This window comes from Hemitrygon akajei, chromosome 27 (assembly GCF_048418815.1).
Source record: "Hemitrygon akajei chromosome 27, sHemAka1.3, whole genome shotgun sequence".
In the NCBI taxonomy this organism is placed as follows: Eukaryota; Metazoa; Chordata; class Chondrichthyes; order Myliobatiformes; family Dasyatidae; genus Hemitrygon; species Hemitrygon akajei.
In genome coordinates, this window is record NC_133150.1 from 49,821,106 (window position 1) to 49,841,334 (window position 20,229).

The 20,229-nt window shown below is 45.2% G+C and overlaps 1 protein-coding gene across 1 annotated transcript in view; it reads right to left on the reverse strand.

Annotated features, from left to right (window-relative positions):
- The window catches only part of cd34 (CD34 molecule), a 61,824-nt gene extending 43,880 nt beyond the window's left edge, over positions 1-17,944 (reverse strand). The window contains exons 1-2 of the mRNA XM_073030936.1: positions 17,737-17,944; positions 3,661-3,723 (exon numbers count right to left, since the gene is read on the reverse strand). Coding sequence (XP_072887037.1) covers positions 3,661-3,723; positions 17,737-17,815 — 142 coding nt within the window. The 5' untranslated portion in view covers positions 17,816-17,944. The remainder of the gene's footprint in view (positions 1-3,660; positions 3,724-17,736) is intronic.
- Positions 17,945-20,229: the final 2,285 nt, after the last annotated feature.

The following is a 20,229-nucleotide window of genomic DNA, read 5'->3' on the forward strand; positions in this document are numbered from 1 at the left end:
AGTGCCAGGCAATGACCATCTCCAACAAGAAAGGCTCTAACCATCGTCCCCTTGACATTCAGTGGCATCACCGTCACTGAATCCCCTACTATCAACATCCTGGGGGTTACCATTGACAGGAAACTGAACTGGTCTAGCCATATAAGCACAGTGGCTACCAGTACAGGTCAAAGGCTAAGAATCCTGTGGCGTGTAACTCACCTCCTGACTCCCCAAAGCCTATCCACCATCTACAAGGATCAGGTCAGGAGTGTAATGGAATACTCACCATTCGCCTGGATGAGTGCAGTTCCATCAACACTCAGGAAACTTGACACCATCCAGTACAAGGCAGCCCACTTGATTGGGACCCCTTCCACAAGCATCCGATCCCCCCACCATCGAACAGTTGCAGCAGTGTGTACTATCTACAAGATGCACTGCAACAACACACCAAAGTTCCTAAGGCAGCACCTTCCAGACCCACAACCACTACCATTTGGAAGGACAAGAACAGCAGATACCTAGGAACCCCATCACTTGGAAATCCCCCTGCAAGTCACTCACCATCCTGACTTGGAAACAAATTACCATTCCTTCATTGTCACTGGGTCAAAATCATGGAACTCCCTCCCTAACAGCACAGTGGGTGCACCTATATCTCAGGGACTGCAGCAGTTCAAGAGGGCAGCTCATCACCACCTTCTCAAGGGCAATTCGGGATGGACAATAAATGTTGGCTTAGCTGGCGATGCTCACTTCCCATAAAATGAATAAATTTAAAAAGAATAGGCAATTTGGCTCATCAAGTCTGATCTGCCATTTCAGCAGCGCCTTATAAAGCCTCAACTCACCCCTCTCAGTGTACCTGGATGGGCATTACGTATAGGCAGTACCATCTTTCACAACCTGTGCAAATGTCAGAGAACTTTTAACATGGGGTTTTGATGTTATGCCTTCAGTTTATTTGTGGTCAGCATGGTAATGAAGCAGTTAGCACAATGCTAAACAGCAACCAGATGCAAGGTTGGGTTTCAATACTGCCACATGTTCTTGATATTTATTGCTTACTTATTATTATTTTTTCTTTTTGTATTTGCAGTTTGTTACCTTTTGCACAATGGTTGAATGCCCAAGTTGGTGAGGTCCTTCAATGATACTGTTTGTCAATGGATTTGCTGAATATGCCCACAAAACAATGAATCTCAGGGTTTTACATGGTGATATATATGTACTTTGAAAACAAATTACTTTGAACTTTTTTGTATGTTCTCACCATGACCATGTGGGTTTCCTCTGGGTCCTACATTTTCCTCCCACACTCCAAAGACATTTGGGGGTGGCATTGTAGTGTGGTGGTTAGCACACTTCATAGCACCAGCAACCCGGGTTCAATTCCTGCCACTGTCTGTAAGGGGTTTGTACATTCTCCCAGTGACCACGTGGGTTTCCTCAGGGTGTTCTGGTGTACTGCCACAGTCCAAAGACGTACTGGATGGTAGGCTTATTGGTTATTGTAAAATTGCCCTATGATTATGCTAGCAATAATTTGGTGGATTTCTGGGTGGTGTGGCTCGAAGAGCGGGAAAAGCCTATTATGCTATCAATCTCAGTAAACAAATAAATAAAGAAGAGGCAGAAAGTTGTGGGCATGAGGTACTGCCACCAGAAACGTGGCAACACTTGCAGAGCACCTCCAGCACAATCCTTGCTGATTTGATTTGACACAAATGATGTATGTTTTAAGGTTTGTGACAAGGTTCATCTGTGATGTTTAAACTACTAACTGATGGAATTTGGTCTGTCGGTGAGCAGATGTTCGAGAACTGATGGAATTTGGTCTGTTGGTGAACAGAGATTCAGGAACTGATGGAATTTGACACTCAGTGAGCAGAGATTTGGGAATAATGGAATTTGGTCTGTTGGTGAGCAGAGATTTGGGAACTAATGGAATTTGGTCTGTTGGTGAGCAGAGATTTGGGAACTGATGGAATTTGGTCTGTATGTGAGCAGAGATTCAGGAACTGATGGAATTTGACTCTCGGTGAGCAGAGATTCGGGAATGATGGAATTTGGTCTGTTGGTGAGCAGAGATTTGGGAATGGTGATTCAGAGATGGTGATGTGTGTGTGTGTGTTCAGTGTAGGAGTAGTGGAAACTGTGGTGTGTGTGTCTGCCTGTTTGTGTGTTTATGTGGCAAATTGTTAGATTGGCGAGCTGAGGTCTAGTAGTCTATTGGACACTTGGTTGGCATAGCATCCCAAAACCGTCCCTGAGGGACTTCTGTTCTGGAACTTCATCAGTTTTTCAACTTTTGGTAAAGTCTTGGTTGTACATCTGTGTGTATGTGGTGGGCAGCTCTGGGAGAGGTTGTGATGTGTGTGTGTGTGTGTGTGTGTGTGTGTGTGTGTGTGTGTGTGTGTGTGTGTGTGTGTGTGTGTGTGTGTGTGTGTGTGTGTGTGTGTGTGTGTGTGTGTGTGTGTGTGTGAGAGAGAGAGAGAGAGAGAGAGAGAGAGAGAGAGAGAGAGAGAGAGAGAGAGAGAGAGAAGAGTTGTCTGCCTATTGAGATACTAGCACAGGTCAAGCTACCACTAAAGCTCAAAAAAAATGTTCTAGCTTCCAAGATGGATTCAAAAACACTGACAAAACCAGCAGTAGTCTTTAAGAGGGAATTGATCTGATCTCTGTTTCACAGTCTGTTATTGTTTTGGTATCTCTGGAGTAACTCTTGGAGGCAGGCCAGGTCTCTCAGACGTGCAGGCCCTGGAAGCTGGTATTGTTTACAAGGTAGTTAGTTGGAGCATTCTCTCTGTGTGGGCGGTGTGCCAACAACTTTCTGAAAGGCAACTCACCTACCTTCAGCCAGTAGGAATTGAGTGTTTATGTCAGAAACCCTCAGCAGAATCCCTCTGCATTTCCTGTTAACAATTATCAAAGGATTAAAGGAACAGGTCTAAACACCTCTGTGTTTCATCTAACAACTCACCTTCAAACAAAATTTATTTTCTGTTGCTGATAAAGATTCCTTATGTACAAATCAGATGTAAAATAAATACGATCCAGCTGGCCAGAGGGTTAAAGCATTTTGTTTTCTCCACGCCTGTGGCTGAATTCTCGATATATTGCTGTTATTAATTACAGGTTTCAAACTGTGTATTGTTCAGCTTAATTTATAAATTTGTGACATTCAAGCTACCTCCGACAGCAATAGAAATAGATTTGTCCATCGGATTCTGACTGCAAACTATTCTATTCACTGAACCCATCTCATGCGATGAGTCTTGATGTTGTTTCAAGTTCACTTTGTCATTCAACCATACACATATATAAAGATAAATGAAACATCGTTCCTCTGGGACTAAGGCGCAGAACACAGTACATACTGTGTACCACATGCAGCACATAAAATTATAGTTTTTAGAAATGTTCTTTTTTATTGAGATACAAAGTGGCATTGTCCCTTCTTGCTCTTCAAGCCGTGCCACCCAACGATCCCCAGTCAGAGTCTAATCACAGGACAATTTACAATGACCAATTAACCTACCAACTGATACATCTTAATAGATGATAAAAACTATTCTCTAGATGTCCAAGATGGCATAAAGTGCATAAAGAGTACAACATTTAGTTAACTACACAACACTATTAGTGTTACTGGACGACAGCCACTCCTGGACTCACCTGGAGTGTATGTAATCTTGCTGGTTTCCGTGGTTTCCTCAGAACAGTGGCAGCTCCGTTGGACTGAGGTTGAAGAAAAATATCACATTAAGTTGGTAAACTGGTAGAATGGTTTGTTATATATACAGTGAAAATCTAGTCTTTCATACCATCCCTAGGAAGTTGTGGGAACTCATGGAAGAAATTGTTGGGCCCTGTGTCATCATACACCCAGGCTGAAGTACTGGAAGAGTGGAAGGCAGCCAAGGTTGTGCCTATATCTACGTAGGGCTGCAGGTGCTAACCAGGGACCTACAGGCCAGTGAGTCCAACGGACCAGAATCACAGAATCATACTGCAGCGAAACAGTTCCTTCAGCTCAACTGGTCCATGCCGACCAAGATTCCCATTGACCTGTGGCCCATAACTTTCCAAACCTTCCCTATCCATGTACCTGTCTAAGTGTGTTTGCTGATCCCTCTGTTCTACTGCATTCCTTAGTGCCCTTCCATTCACTGTGTAAGTCCTACTCTGGTTTGTCCATCCAACACCTCACATTTGTCTGCATTAAATTCTATCTGCTACCCTCCTTTATGTTCTCGGAGCTGGACTATCTACAGCGATCACTGGAAAATGCCTCCATCACTGTCCACAAAAGTACTTCCAGTGGCACTGGGAGATGCCTTCAGTATTGTCCACAAGACTAACTACAGCAGGAACTGAGAAATGCATCCAATATCATTCACAAAAGCACCTGTAGTGGGCACTTGGTACTGCCTTCAACATTCTTCACAAAATTACCTACAGCAGAAACTGGAATAGGGTCCAGCACTGTCTACAGAACTACTTGGAGCACGCACTGGGAAATGGTCCAGCACCGTCTACAGATCTAATTACAGCAGGCACTGGGAAATGTCTCCAGCAGTTTCTGCACAAACCCTCCAGATTCCCAGGAAAAAGGAACAATTTGGCACCAGTGTCCTGTCCCAGCATTGTGTCCAGGGTCACAGTCAGTTACCTTGGGCAGGGCTCGTGTCCAACATCTGGTCCTGAAACAGACCACTGGGGCCAGAGCTCAGGTCAGCTCGGAGATGCTCAGGGGAACAGAGGGAGTGGATCCAGCTCCGCAAGGAAGTGAAGACCTGACCCCTGAGTGCAGCCTTGGTCGGAGCTCTATGGTCAGCTCTGGGGACCACTGCGGGGCGCTGAGTCCCGGATGGGGTGTGGAGGAGATCTTGCAGGTGGCCCCAGGAGAAGAGTTGTGCAAGCTGAGGAGGGAAGGTTGTTCCGGGTTGGGAGGGGAGAGATCATTTGACTCAAAGGAAGTTTGATGAGTATGTGATTGAGCGTTCAAGGTCACGAGGGATGCTGAGGAGCAGCACTGAGTGAAGTAAACTAGATGGGGCTGGAGGTGCTGGAAGATCTGAAAACAAGCAATGAAAAGGGACTGATTTGAACTACTAGCTTGGGTGACTCTCTACAATGCCATCTGACCTGTTGTGAGTTTTTATCTGGCACACAGCGACATAGAAATGTACAGCTCAATACAAGACCTGCGGACCACAACGTTGTGCCGACCATTTAACCTACTCAAAGAACAATTTAACCCTTCCGTCCCACATAGCCTTCCATTTTTCTATCATCCATATGGCTTTCTAAGAGTCTCATAAATGTCCTTAATGTACCTGCCTCTCCCACCACCCCTAGCAGCACATTTCATGCACACACCACTCTCTGTGTAAAAAATCTACCCCAGACCTCCTCCTATATTTTCCTACACTCATTTTAAAATTATGCCCCCTTGTATTCACAATTTCTGCTCAGGGAAACGTCTCTGGCTGTCTACTTGATATACTCCTCTTGCTATCTTGTAGATCTTTATCATCGTCCTTCACTCCAGAGAAAAGCCTTCGCTTGTTCAACTTATCCTCATAAGTCATGCTCTCTAATCCAGTCAGCAAGCTGGTAAATCTCCTCTACACCCTCTCTAAAGCTTTCACATCCTTCTTAAAATGAGATGACCAGAACTGAATACGATATTCCAAGTGTGGTCCAATAAGAGTTTTATAGAAATGCAACGTTACCTCATGGCCACCACACCATACACTACACCTTCTTAACCACCTCATCAACTTTCGTAGCAACTTTGAGGGTTCCATTTCTGTGGGCCCAAGATCCCTTCTTTCCAAGAAGATTCAGACATGATTTTGTTATCTGAAAAGGAAGCTATCAGATTATCAGATTCTACAGGAACTTCTGAAAGGAGTTTGGTAAAACCTGTAAAGGAGTGGGAATACTGGAGCCAGAGGGAAGAATGGGATTGAAAGTTTGATCGGAGAGTTTCGCCAATGAACCAGAGCCAAACATTCGCCAGCTGGGCTTCTCCAAAGATTGTTTCAGGTCATACTGGAATCTGATGACTAAGAATCAGAATATCACGGAATCTAATGATTGTGTATCGGAATGTTCCAGAATCTGATGATTGTGTAATGCCCTGGTTAAGATTTTTACTGTTATTGTGGTAGGGTTTTTCATTTAGTAGCTTTCTGTAGATGCAGTGTGCCCTGCTGATAGCATGTTTGGATTTCGGTGAAAGATAAGTGGCTATGATGTTCAACTTAGGAATGTTGTGTCAGCCAATCAGGATGGTGAAATTGAGAGAAGGTTCTAGAGAAAGCTGGGCAGAGAGAGATTTGTGATGGACACTGATTGGGTTCGCGGTCTGTTTGGTGGGAGCTGCAGAGCTACAGAGGGGACAGGAGAGAAGATGGCTGAGGATGTCATGGGGAATAGTGTCCCCATTGCACAAGGTGCTTTGTGCAGATGAATGGCTTCAAGGAGGAAGGGCCAATACTCCTGAGAGACAGCCCGTTTGTTCGAGAGGGATTCTGAGTGAAGTTTGGTATGGAGGCTGTGGATCCAGCATGTGAGTAAAAAGACAACTTCAAGATGAGCTCCAACGACGTGCACATTTAACCGTAATCAGCCTTTTTATTTTTCCTTTTTTTTTTCCTACTAGCTGTTTGATAAAGCTGATATTCACAAATATGCTTTACTTATAACTTTACAGCGTGTACAATTTGTTATTTCTTGCGGACCAACAATTGTGTATGGAAGGTATTTACGTGCATTTGCTCAGGTTTGAGGTTTATTTAGTCAGAACATAACAGCGTACACAAGAACATAAGAAATAGGAGCAGGAGTTGGCCGTCTGCTCTGTTGAGCCTGCTCCGCCATTCAATAAGATCATGGCTGATCTGGCCATCTCCACCTACCTGCCTTTTCCCCATAGCCCTTAATTCCTTACTATGCAAAAATCTGTCCAACCTTCTCTTAAATATATTTACTGAGGCAGCCTCCACTGCTTCATTGGGCAGAGAATGCCACGGATTTGCCACTCTCTGGGAAAAGCAGTTCTTCCTCTTCTTTGTCCTAAATCTACTCTCCCGAATCTTGTGGCTATGTCCCTTAGTTCTAATCTCATCTACCAGTGGAAACAACTTTCCTGCCTCTATTTTATTTATCTCTTTCATAATTTTATATGTTTCTATAAAATCTCCTCTCATTCTTCTGAATTCCAGTGAGTACAGTCCCAGGTGACTCAAACTCTACTTATAGTCTAACCCCCTCACCTCTAGAATCAACCTGGTGAACCTCCTCTGTACCACCTCCAAACGCCCTGTTTGGCTGGGCCCCAAATCATACCGATTCTAGGCGCCTGTTGTTTATGAAAGGTGGCCTCTTCACCGCTGAGTCCCACGGCCATTAGCGGGGACGGCAATGAGCCAAGTTTCCATACGAGCCCAATAAGGGGGCTGCAGTCGTGTACCAGAAATGGAATCTGATTATCTTATATCAGAATGTTGCCGAATCTGATGATTGTGTATCGGAATGTTCCAGAATCTGGCGATTGTGTGTTGGAATGTTGAAGCCTCATTGTCAGCGTGAGGCCTGAACACAACTGCTGGTTGATGTTATTTTCTGTATAAACTGTCCTCTGGTTTTTAGATGAATTAATCGCATTTGTTCCAAGGAACCCAAGAGGAAGGAACAATCTTGGTGCCATGGGAACAGAACTGATGAGGTCAGTTAATGTCATGGTTACAGTAACACTCTCAGTGACTGATGATTCCCTGCCTGCACACTGAAAACTAACTATGTCCAGCAAGGCAGACTGAATGCAATAACGGGAAAATTATTGATTTTCGCAATCCATGGGAACAGTGCCAACTTGTCCTGGGACAGCTGCAGGGTTTTATGGACTGGCCACTGTCCTGTCACCAGGTTAGCTTAGAGACTCTCCAATACACGAGTATCGGACAGCATCAGCCCCAACTGGAAAAGTCAGGCCCAGGGCGAATCAAGGCAGCAAGGTCCAGGCCCCAGAGCGTATCGAAGCCACTGAACCCTACGTTCAGACGATGATCTAGGTGCCAGGCCAGATTGAGAAGGTCAGGGTGTTGAGGCCCGAGGTGAGGTATGGGCCAGTTCAGCTCGCTGGCTCATGATGTTTACTCAGCTCTGCACTGAACTAAGGATTTGAGGACAGACTGTCCTTGTGGACTTAAGTTTAGAACGTTATTTGTTTGTGTCTATTGTTTGCGTGAGTTTTTTTTCTTTTCTCTGCACATTGGGTGCTTGACGATCTTCTATTTTTTAATGTTTTTTTGGGGGGGGAGTTCTTTGTTCTGTGTTTGCCTGTAAGGAGATGAATCACAAGGTTGTATGATGCATACATATTTTGATGATAAATGTACATTGAACTTTAGTCATGCTGATTCAGAGGTCCATTGGAAGTTAAGAATGAAGCATAAGCTTGCTTACAGCATAAATCCTGTAGATGTGGCCCAACTCTGTGTGATAAGGATGTAATAAATCTGTTCTTGAAGGAGCGGGGTAGGTAGGTCAGTCAGTCCAAAGCAGGATGGTCATTGGGGAAGGGTCCACAGCTAGTCTGGGGGTTACAACGTGGTTGGGGGGTGGAGTTCTGAGAGGGATCTCTCTGTGCTGGGCTCTCATTCTGCCAGTATAGTGTAGACTTTTACCCCACCCTCCTGGCCCAACACCACCCTCAACTCACAGTCCTCACTTGTGACGCCCACCCACCTCAGTGAAACCTGCTGCCTTTAGGATCATAGGTTTGGAGGTTGGAGGCCCCAGCGATGGACTGTCCTGGGGTCTGTGTGTGCAAGTGGGAAAAAGGGGTCTGCTTTGTTGTTGTTGTATGTTGTCTGTGTGTTGTGCTGCTGAACACGCTACATTGGCGCCGGAACATGTGGCACACCTGTGGGCTGCCCCCAGCACATCCTCACATTGTGTTGGCTGTTAACACAAATGATGTATTTCTTTGTCCGTTTTGATGCCATCATCACCATTATTTGTCGTGTCTTATGACGCTGGCGCTCATGGTCTTGATCATGATTTTTCTACTGAAGTGGTTTGCCATTGCCTTCATCAAAACATTGGGGTCTAAGGAGGGGTGACGGTGGAGATACGTCTCTGCCAAAGGAGATGCAAGTCAATATTTCCCTCTGCTAGCCTGCAGGTCACCCTTGGGTAAGGTGGAGCACCTGATAGTCCCCAGTGTTCCAATGTACATGTGATAATTAAATTCAAATCAACTGGTGGTCAAACACGATCCCAGCAGACATGGTGGCTTGGTTCTGCCTACAAGCATAGAAGAGAGAACAGTACAGTATAGTATACAGGCCCTTTGGCTCACAATGTTGTGGCTACCTTATAGCCTACTCTGAGATCAGTCTAACCCATCCCTTCTACATAGCCCTACACTTTTTTTCTATCATCATGCGCCTGGCTACGAAGAAGTGCCCATGATGATGCCATCGCCAATAGTCTTCACTGGATTTTTGTGTTGGGGACGGGGCCGAGGCTGAGGGTGAAACCCTGGCTGTTCTTTTGTTTTCGAACTTCACTCTGGAAAATCTTACAGGGTTGTGCTGACTGAACTGCCTTCATCCCCTTTCAGGACTAGTCCCAGCCAACTCTTGGCAGTCGTGGGTCCTAAGGCGGGAATGAGGCTGCAGATGTCTTGGACTACGTTGCATTGTTCTGCAAGGAACAGCAAGTTGGATAAAGCCCTCGAGATAACATCAGTGAAATGATTTTATGAGAGGTTCACTGGGCACAGAAACTCAAGCAGGAAATTTAGTTTTTTGTAAATTCACTGTTGTAAAAGTAATACACACAATAGGCAGAAAGCAGAGCCAGAGATAAATAATTCATTTTTGTGCTGTTTGACCCATCGTTGATTTCTAACATATTACACTGTCCTGTCACTATAGTTATAATTAATCCCCTAAAGTGTTTTTACGATGCTTGACAGTGATGCATTGCAGTTATTCAGGCCGGCTCTTTGGGCAGCAGCCTCCTAAAACACATCATCCAGCCAGAAGGACGAGGTCAGGAGGCAGCAACAACCTTGCACTCAATGGCATTTAGACCAAAGGCCAAGGTAAGCTGGGGGAACACATTCCAGTCTTCACAGAGGGAGCAAAAGTGGAGAGAGTGAGCAATTTCAAGTTCCGGGGGTAGGGTGGCCAATACCTCTGAGGACCCAACTTGATGCAACTTGACAACATTTATGTTTCATGAGAAGTTTGAAGAGATTTGGTTTGTCAACTAAAACCCTTGAACATTTCTATAAGTTTACCATAGAGAGCATTCTGACTGGCTGCTACCACTGTCTGGTATGAGGTGCTGCAGAGAATTGTAAACTTAGTCAGCTCCGTCATGAGCAATAGCTTCCGCAGTATCCAAGGAGCAGTGACTCAAAAAGGCAGATCCATAGTTAAGGACCCCGATCACCCAGAACATGCCTTGTTCTCATTGTTACCATCAGAAGGAGGTACCGAAGCCTGAAGGCACACACTCAATGATTCAGGAACAGCTTCTTCCCCTCAGCCATCCAATTTATGAATTGACGTTGAACCCATGGACACTACCCCACTACTTTTTTATTTCTATTTTTGCACTAATATAATTTAACTATTTTATATATATAATTCAAAGTTTTTCTCTATTATTATGTATTGCATTGTACTGCTGTCGCAAAGACAGCAAATTTCACGACATATATTAAACCTCAGTCTGATTCCGATCTGGAACACCAAGTCACTCGCCATCCTGAACTGGAAACTTGTTGCTGATCTGTCATTGTCACAGGAGCTAAGGATATTGCTGGGACTTGAGGACCTGAGTTATAGGGAAAGGTTGAATAAGTCAGGACTTTCGCTGAACTTCCCAGTGGTCAAACATTCTAATTTTGATTCCCATATCCATTCCGATGTGTCGGTCCATGGCCTCCTCCTATACCAAGAAGAGGTCACCCTCAGGTGGAGAAGCTATAACATATCCCATCTGGGTAGCCTCCAACTTGATGGCATGAACATCGATCTCTCCTTCCAGTAAAAAAAATTCCCTCTACCTCCCCTCTTCTTTTTTTCTCACACTGGTCTTTTACCTCTTCGCTCCTGCCTATCATCTCTCCCCAGATCCCCTACTCCTTCCTTTTCTATGATGGTCCACTCACCTCTCCTATCAGATTACTTTTTCTCCAACCCTTTACCTCTCCCACCCACCTGGCTTCATCCATCATTTTCTAGCTATCCTCCTTCCCCTCTCCCCACCTTTTCATTCTGGCATCTTTCCCCTTCCTTCTCAGTCCTGAAGAAGGGTCTTGGCCCTAAACATTGACCATTGATTCATTTCCATAGACGTTTCGTAACCCTGCTTAGTTCCTCCGACATTTTGTGGATGTTGCATAAGACTATACTCCCTGGAGCATAGGAGGATGAGGGGAGATTTGATAGAGGTATACAAAATTATGAGGGGTATAAATAGGGTAAGTACAAGCGGGCTTTTTCCACTGAGGTTGGGTGAGAGAAGAATAGAGGTCAGGGGTTAAGGATAACACACACAAAATGCTGGAGGAACTCAACAGGTCAGGCAGCATCTATGGAAAGGAATAAACAGTCAATATTTTGGTTTGAGACCATTCTTCAAGACTCAACCTGAAATGTTGACTTTTACTCCTTTCTTTAGATGCTGTCCGACCTGCTGAGTTCAATAGACAATAGGTGCAGGAGTAAGCCATTCAGCCCTTCGAGCCAGCACCACCATTCAATGTGATCATGGCTGATCATCCACAATCAGTACTCGTTCCTGCTTCTCCCCATATCCCTTGACTCTGCTATCTTTAAGAGCTCTATCTAACTCTTTCTTGAAAGCATCCAGAGAATTGGCCTCTACTGCCTTCTGAGGCAGAGCATTCCATAGATCCACAACTCTCTGGGTGAAAAAGTTTTTCCTCAACTCTGTTCTAAATGGCCTACCCCTTATCCTTAAATTGTGGCCTCTGGTTCTGGACTCCCCCAACATTGGGAACATGTTTCCTGCCTCTAGCGTGTCCAATCCCTTAATAATCTTATATGTTTCAATCAGATCCCCTCATCCTTCTAAATTCCAGTGTGCATTTTGTGTGTGTTACTCCAGATTTCCAGCGTCTGTAAAATCTCTTGTGCTGACAGTTTTATGGTGAAAGGTAAAATATGTGAGGCGATTCTGAGGGGGAGCTCCTTCACTCAGAGGGCTGTATGAGTGTGGAGCAAGCTGCCAGCATAAGTGTTGGATGCAGACTGAATCGTAATGTTTAAACAAAATTTGGACAGGTACATGGATGAGAGGGGTATGGAGAACTATAGTTCAGGCGTTGTTTCATAAGACAAGGCAGAATAAGTTTGATATGGACTGGAAGGGCCAAGGAACCTGTTTCTGTGCTGTAGTGTTCTATGACTATGATTCTATAACCTGAAACTCCCTCCTCAGCAGCACACGGAAGCTCCTTCATAACGTGGACTGCCACGGTTTAAGGTGACGGCCCACCCCAACCTTCTCAAGGTCTGTCAGCGTTGACAGAAAATGCAGAGACAAATCCCAGAAAACCAATGAAATGATGGAGCTGCTGTGCTGTGCGGTAATATTGTTTCACTAAAGTTTAGGAGCCTTCTGAGGCTTCCGGTGCAGAATTTTTCTTGGCTGCAGCCTGGCCACAGAGGAGTGGTGGTGGGACATTGAGTGCATTTAACCTCCAACTCGTCAGGTGGTCGGAAAGCCCTGCTTGAGGGTCTGATTTTGAAGAAAATTCTGTGCTTACCCACTCTTCAACAGAGCAATAGTTTCTAATGGGCCATCATGGAGGAACTGAAAATGTGGGGAGAACAAATCTAGCCGATGAACATTAAACAACACATGTCCCAAATAGCAATGAAACCATTTTGCTTCACTGTAAAAACAATCGGATCTTTAAATTACTGCTGGAGGTTGAGGGATCTTGTCTGAATGACTCCCTTTCCTCAGCCAGAGTCCGTGGTGTTGCTTCTGGTTATCAGTTTTAAGTGGCAGTGTTGATTTTTTCTGGTGGATATTGACCTGTCAATGTTGGTCCTCACCTGCTGCGGGATCAGAAGGAAGCCTAATTGGCAGTTAGTTCGGTGGAACCTTCTCTTCTCCTCATCTGCCTTTCACTTCCTTCTGATGCCCTTCTCTTTCCCTTTCTCCATGGTCCACTCGCCTCTCCTATCAGATTCCTTCACCTTCAGACCTTTACCTTTTCCAACCATCACCTCCCAATTTCTCACTTCATTCCCCCTCCCCCTCCCACCTCACCTGGCTTCACCTATCACCTGCCAGCTTGAACTCCTACCGTATCCCAACTTATTAGTTGGCTTCTGCCCCCTTCCTTTCCAGTCTCGGTGAAGAGTCTCAACCTGAAATGTCAGCTACTTATTCCTCTCCTGATCTGCCGAGTTCCTCCAGCATTTTGTGTGTGTTGCTCCATAGGCAGTGGGAAGTCTCTTTGTTTCATCCATCAAAAAAAGTGGGATCTGTTCAAGGGCATTGGTGTTTCCAAGCAGGCTGTGATGCAGCCATTCACTACACAGTTATAGAAGTTTGTCAGTGTTTTTGACGTCAAGCTGAAGTTTCCCTCAGTAAACTGAGGAAAGTTCAAAGACAGCTGGAGTGCTTGAACCAAAAAAGGTTAGCATATGTTCCCACTTGTCCATGCAGGGAAATAGCACGTTGGCTTTCATTGCGAACAGGTTGGAGTTTAGAAATAGGAAGCTTTTGTTGCAGTTGTCTGGGAAATTGGTGAGGTCATACCTGGAGTGGTGCACAGTTTTCAACCCTTGACCTAAAACAAGGATGCAATAGTATTGGAGGTGGTCTAAAGGAGATTCATTGGGCTAAATAGTGTGCACTGGGGTCCACATCCCCTGAATGAGGGTGAACTTACTGAAACATTAAATTCTAAAGGACAGATTCTGGGATGCTTTCGCTCACAGGAGAACCTTGAACAACGGGGCGTGTTGGTCTGTTATTTAAAACCAAGGCATGGAGGAAGCTCAGGAGTGTGGTGGAGGCTGGATTATCAGACATATTTAAGGTAATGGAAGATGCCTGAAAGACTGGGGATTGAGGGTGGCAGGGAACAGGGACAGTGGAGAAGATCAGGCCTAGAGTGGAGGGCCCCAGGGGAAATCTCTTTTTGCAGGGGTCCCTCCCCATGTGCATTGGGGTGGAAGGTGTTGCACAGGGCAGTAATGTCCAACAGGATTTTAAGCGGGTCCAATGACAGCCTGTGACCGGGAGGAGTCAGTGTACCACGCTGATATGGAGTGGACAGGTTTCCGTCTCCGTTTGAGTATCTGAAGGGGCTCCTGTTCAGGTTCTAGTTGCTCCTCATATACGGGCACCCATATGGAAGGAGGCGGGTCGCGAGGAGGATCTGCTGGTGGGCTTGCTCCTGGGCCTGGCCAAGATGGCCACTCAGGGGTCTATAGGGCAGAAAGTCAAGGACTTTCCAGCGCTGACTGCCTGCCCCTTTCTGAGGATACGTTCGTGCCCGGCTGTCCTTGGAGAGGGAGCCTGCAGTCACTATGGGTACAGCGGGGATTTCTGGCAGCGCTAGGCCCCGCTAAGGAATTGACTGTTTTATAGACAGTAGTAATCATATTTTAATTTGAATTTATTCAGTCTTGTAAATACTTAATGTTTGTACTTTGTGTAAATAAACTTTTATAGCTTTGTTAAAAAAGCAGGCCTAGGGTAGATCAGCCATGATCATACTGAATGCTGGGACAGGTTTGAGGGGCTGAGTGGCCTCCACTGCCCCTGTTTTCATGTTTTCCAGTGAAAGCCCCATTGTTTTCATTAGGGAATGGGTGGAGTGAATCAGGACAGGCGGGAAACACGTCCTCTGCACAACGTCTGTTTCATGGAGTGTGGAGTCCCAGTGGTCTAGGCTCACAATAGATATCGCCTTTCACTCCTTTAACGAGTTGGCTCATTAGTGTGGACATGGAAACCCTCCAACAGTCACTGATGGTGAGGCACAGGCTGCCTCTTTTAACATTTATACACACATATAATTCAAGTAATTATAGTCATCCAAACAATAGTCTGGAGAAAATATTATATGGCTTTAGATTCATTTGTATGTTACATCTGGTTGTCTGAAATACACATGTTACTGATTATTGAATACTGTAATTTTGAGGCTTGTGTGTTTGTGCAACTCCCCACCTTCATGTTGTTTTCTCACACTGTAATCTCACTTTGGCTCCCCTGAACATCGTTGGCAACCTGTTCCCACAATCAAGGGCAAACCACTGGGCTGTTCACCACTGCTGGCTCAAACCAGGGGCAAATACACATGCCTCGTAATGGGGGTCCAGACGTTAAATGTCCTGAGGGTGGAACATAGCTCAACATTTCCCGTACACTTGGTTACTGTTTTCTGTGTTTGCAGTCAGGAGGAGGGTAAAGAATTACACCAGCTCCGAGTAGCATTGGCTGCAGACTGATGTTTGAACCTGGACAACAAGAGCTGGACATTAGGAAGCATCAGGAATGGAGACGAACCCTGGACTTCCACTGTGGCAGCAGGAGGAAATGTCCCAAGACAGAGGGGAAGGGTTGAATGAGAGGTGAGGAGTGGTGGGAAGTGTGCAGGTTGGGGGTCTCCACACTAGGGAGGCACGCACGTTTTTGGTGTGTGCATAGGGCCAAGGTCTGAGAGGAGAGTTGCTGCATTGGTTGAAGGTCTCTGCAGCTTTCAGAGTTAACTTGCAACAGGCACCAATTTATTTCTAGTCACAAAATCAGTGCAGCGTAAACATTTAACCACGCCCTGTCCAAACCAAAACAAAGATTCTCTCTGCCAAGTGCCCGTCTCTGAATCTTTCATTCTTTCCCCCAGGCTCTGGGACAGATGAGTGAACACTTGCCCTGGTCAGCCACAATATCTGATCATCTCCATCTCCTGCAAGGACTCTGTTCCATTCTGCCGGTTTCACCCTGTTTCACATGCCAGATTTGCCCACAGTACATCGGAAATGAATTCCATTATCCTTGACCTCTGGCTGTCAGGATATTGGGCTAGTTCCTGTTTCCTGTGTCTGCTCACTTCCAGAGCCAGGGTGGGGTCCATTGCCGTCTCTTTCCACCTTTCAGTCTTTCCCGACCCTCTTCTGCATTTGCATTCCCCCCTCCAGACTGATGCCACTTGCAGATTCCCTCCTCCCGTTCAGGGTTGAAGGATCATTCTCCCTGTGAACCGTTGGGTCAGTGCAACCAGAGGAGATACGTCACCTGCCCCTTCACCCCACCCATTCTCAACATCTAGACCTCCAGTCACTTCATTGGCTGTTCTCTGATGGATCAACAGTACACATCATTATTACACCCAAACCCAGTCAGCGGTAAGGGTGAGATCGCCAGTCCTGGTTTCAGGACATTCACTCCGCACTCTTTCCACACCATTAAGTGGACCTCTTGATAAGACAATAAGATATAGGAACAGAAGTAGGCTATTCGGCCCATCAAGTCTGCTCTGCCATTCAATCATGGGTTGATCCAATTCTTCCACTCATGCCCACTCCCCTTCCTTCTCCCCATATCCTTTGATGCCCTGGCTAATCAAGAACCTATCTATCTCTGCCTTAATGATAGACTCTTGGCCTCACAATCTACCTCGTTATGATCTTGCACTTTATTTTTACCTGCACTGCACTTTCTCTGTAACTGTAATGCTTTATTCTACATTCTGTTATTGTTTTACCTTGAACACCCTTGGTAATCTGATCTGTATAAACACAGGACATAGTGGAGCACAGTACAGGTCTTTCAGTCCACAATGTTGTGCTGACCTTTTAACCCACTCTCAGATCAATTTAACCCTTCCCTCATTCATAACCATCCATTTTTCTATCACCCATGTGTTCCTTAACTGTCCCTAATGTACCTGCCTCTACCCTGGAAGGTCATTCCACACCCCCACCACTTTCTTCATAAATTACTGGAATGAAATTGATTAGAGTGCTTGATTTTAGCTGTCCTAATCTATTCTGTATTAGGAATCCACTTGATAACATGCCTACAATTCTCACTGGGAGCTGATCAGATTTTAAATGCTCTGCACAGTTTATTTGGCTCTAGAAACTGATTGCCGACTTGAAGCGTTCGCTCTGTTCCCCTCCCCGCAGGAGACGTGTACCTCCACCCTTTTCTGTCTGAGTTCAGATTTTGAGCACGTGCGATGTGTATCACTAGTCTTGTTAGCTTGGCACAGTTTTAAAAAAAGAAACATTGGCAGAGGCTGGGAGTAGTACACAGAGTTTCCGTAAAACTTCATGTGAACACTTTCTTCAAAATGGTACTCATAAAATATAGCTGAATCTTGGAATGCAAAATGTTAAAGCTATATTCGGTGACATGTTGGGATTTTCAGAACAAAAGTGGGTCAGAATTTTAACCAAAACTCGGAGTTACTAACTCACCATTTGAAGATTGCCAATTCCTTGCCATTAAACTTCCAATATTATTATATTTTGACATGTTTAAAAGCAAACTGTTTTTCCTAAAATTATTTTGATTGCTTTTGTAGAATGTAAGAATATTTTTGTCTCCTTTAGGAGGAAGTACTTGCATTAAATAAACATCATCTTTATGTAGTGAAACAAAAGGCACACCTCTGCAGCTCTGGTACATCTGCTTATTAGCTCCACATACTTTACTCACCAATCAAACCCAGGACGCACAACATCAAGGTGAACCGCTGTCCCTTGGAAACATTTACCAAGTTCCAGAAGATGGACATGGTGTTTAAAAGCTGATTTCTTGCTGCAAGTAGCTTCTGGTTACTTTGCAAGCTCAGAGCCCAACATTACACCCAGATGGGTATGGAGTGTGTCTGTTGGGAGCGGATGTTTTATACACAGTTACTCACAGCCCCCTCCCATTCTCTCCACCTCCTTCACGAACAAACACACTCCAGAAGCTAGCCTTCTGGCTGATAGTGCCCCACACAGAGGAAGTAAGTGTATGTGGATGGAACTGCTGCGTGGATAACTAACAGCATCAGGAAACAGCAAAGAAACACACAAAAAGAGTTATAAATGCGTTCTTTGTGTGAGACATTATTCTGTGAGACACATTTTCCCCTGTATCCTGACCTGGTTCATTTCCTTTGGGGTATAAGTGCTAAACACACTTCAATTAAGTGTGTGCTTATTAACCCTGACTTTCCCAGCGTCCTATATTCCTGCAATGAATGTTTTGACAACATAGAACAACAGTGCAGGCTTTGCAGCCCATAATGCTGTGTCGACCTCTTTTAACCTACTCTAAAATTAATCTAGCTCTTCCCTCCCACGTAGCTCTCTATCCTTCTATCGTCCATGTGCTTAAGATTCTCTTAAGTGTCCCAAATGTATCGGCCTCGACCACCACTCCTGGCAGCCTGTTCCACACACTCTCCACTCTGTGTAAAAAAAGCTACCTCTGATGTCCACCTATACTTTCCTCCATTATGCCTTAAATTATGCCTTCACATATTAGCCATTACCACCCTGGGGAAAAGGCACTGACCATCCACTCTATCTCTAATTCTTATCATCGTATAACCTCATCAAGTTACACCCTCAATCTGTATGCCCCTACCATTCTCTGTGTAAAAAAATTACCTCTGACATCACCCTCTCCCAGTGGTTCCTCCAGTCATATTGAAATTATGTCCCCTCGGATTAGTCATTTGAAGGAGATTTGGAGGGAAGTATAGGAAGTGACCAGTTTACAGAGAAAACTGTTTTGAGCTGAGCTGGTGATGAACTTTATACTTACATATTGACAAGTCCATTTATAAACTGGAGTTTATATTACTTTTGAGAAAAAGCTCAGAATTGGCCCTTTGAACTATGCTGCCCAGCAACCCCAATTTAACCACTGAACCAATGTACAATGACCAATTAACCTATCAACTGGTACGTTTTTGGACTGTGGGAGGAAACCAGAGCACCCGGAGGAAACCCGCGCAGTCACAGGGAGAACGCACAAACTCCTTACAGACAGCGGCGGTGGGTATTGAACACAGGTTGCATGTACTGTAAAGCGTCGCGCTACCGAGCAGTCCTCTGAAATACTTCTGGAAACGTGTCAGCAAAAGCCCGGAGCAACAACATGAAAATGTTCGGAATCTGTTACTGCGGGTGTAAATACTGTTCTCAGGATCTGCAGGCTAAGCTGTGAATTAGGGTTCTCTAATACATCTCTCTCCTACCCAAGAGAGAAGGTGATGACATCTGGTAAAATCCACTTGAGTGGAGTTTCAAAGCTCATGCATTAATTGTGAAAACTATGTTCATGCCTAGACCAAGGAATCAGCCATCTGTTATCCTGCTCAGCGACCAACCCCGAGTACTAGAGGCTGAAGTCTACTCTTTTGCTTCCACGCAGTACTTTGTACTAATGCTGCCGACAGCTGCACAGTCGGGGGGGATGCTGGTTCAAGCTGCGCTGCGTGTTAATCAGGAGGGCACCGACAGTCGTGATGGACCACGTTCAGTGCAGCTTCTGCCCACGGCTTATTTTTCATTTAACGTCTGACTTCAAAACACACATTCAGCACGTGGAGTGAAAAGATTTACGAGGATGTTGCCGGGACTTGAGAGACTGAATTGTAGAGAGTGGTTGGGCAGGCTAGGACTTCATTCATCAGAGTGTTGGAGAATGCATGGTGACCTTATGGAGGTATGCCAAATCATGAGGGACACAGATAGGGTGAGAACACACTGTTTTTCCCTATGGCTCGGGGATCAAGAACCAGAGGACAGGGAAGAGGGAAGAGATTTAGTAGGAAACTGAGGGGCAATGCCTTCAATCAGAGGATCAGATCAGTATCGGAAAAGAAAAATCAGCCTTCAATGACAAACAATCTGAGGATGTGCCGAAGGCTGAGGGAGGACTGAGGATCCTTTGCCACACACGAAGCATCTCACAGAGTTCTGACCAAGTCCTCGTTGAGTGCTTGAGAATTCTGGCAAAGAGGCATTCTGCTGAATGACTTTAGTATCTGCTCCAGGAACCATCCCACAAGATCCTGTCGGACATTTTGTGCAGACCACTTCCTGCTAGGCTTGTGATTAGAGAAGTTTTTCCCAAAAAGTGTTTCTCTGATTTGGGGCTGGTGATTTGGGGAAGTCCACCCGAAGAGCATGTTCCACAGTAACAAGGACA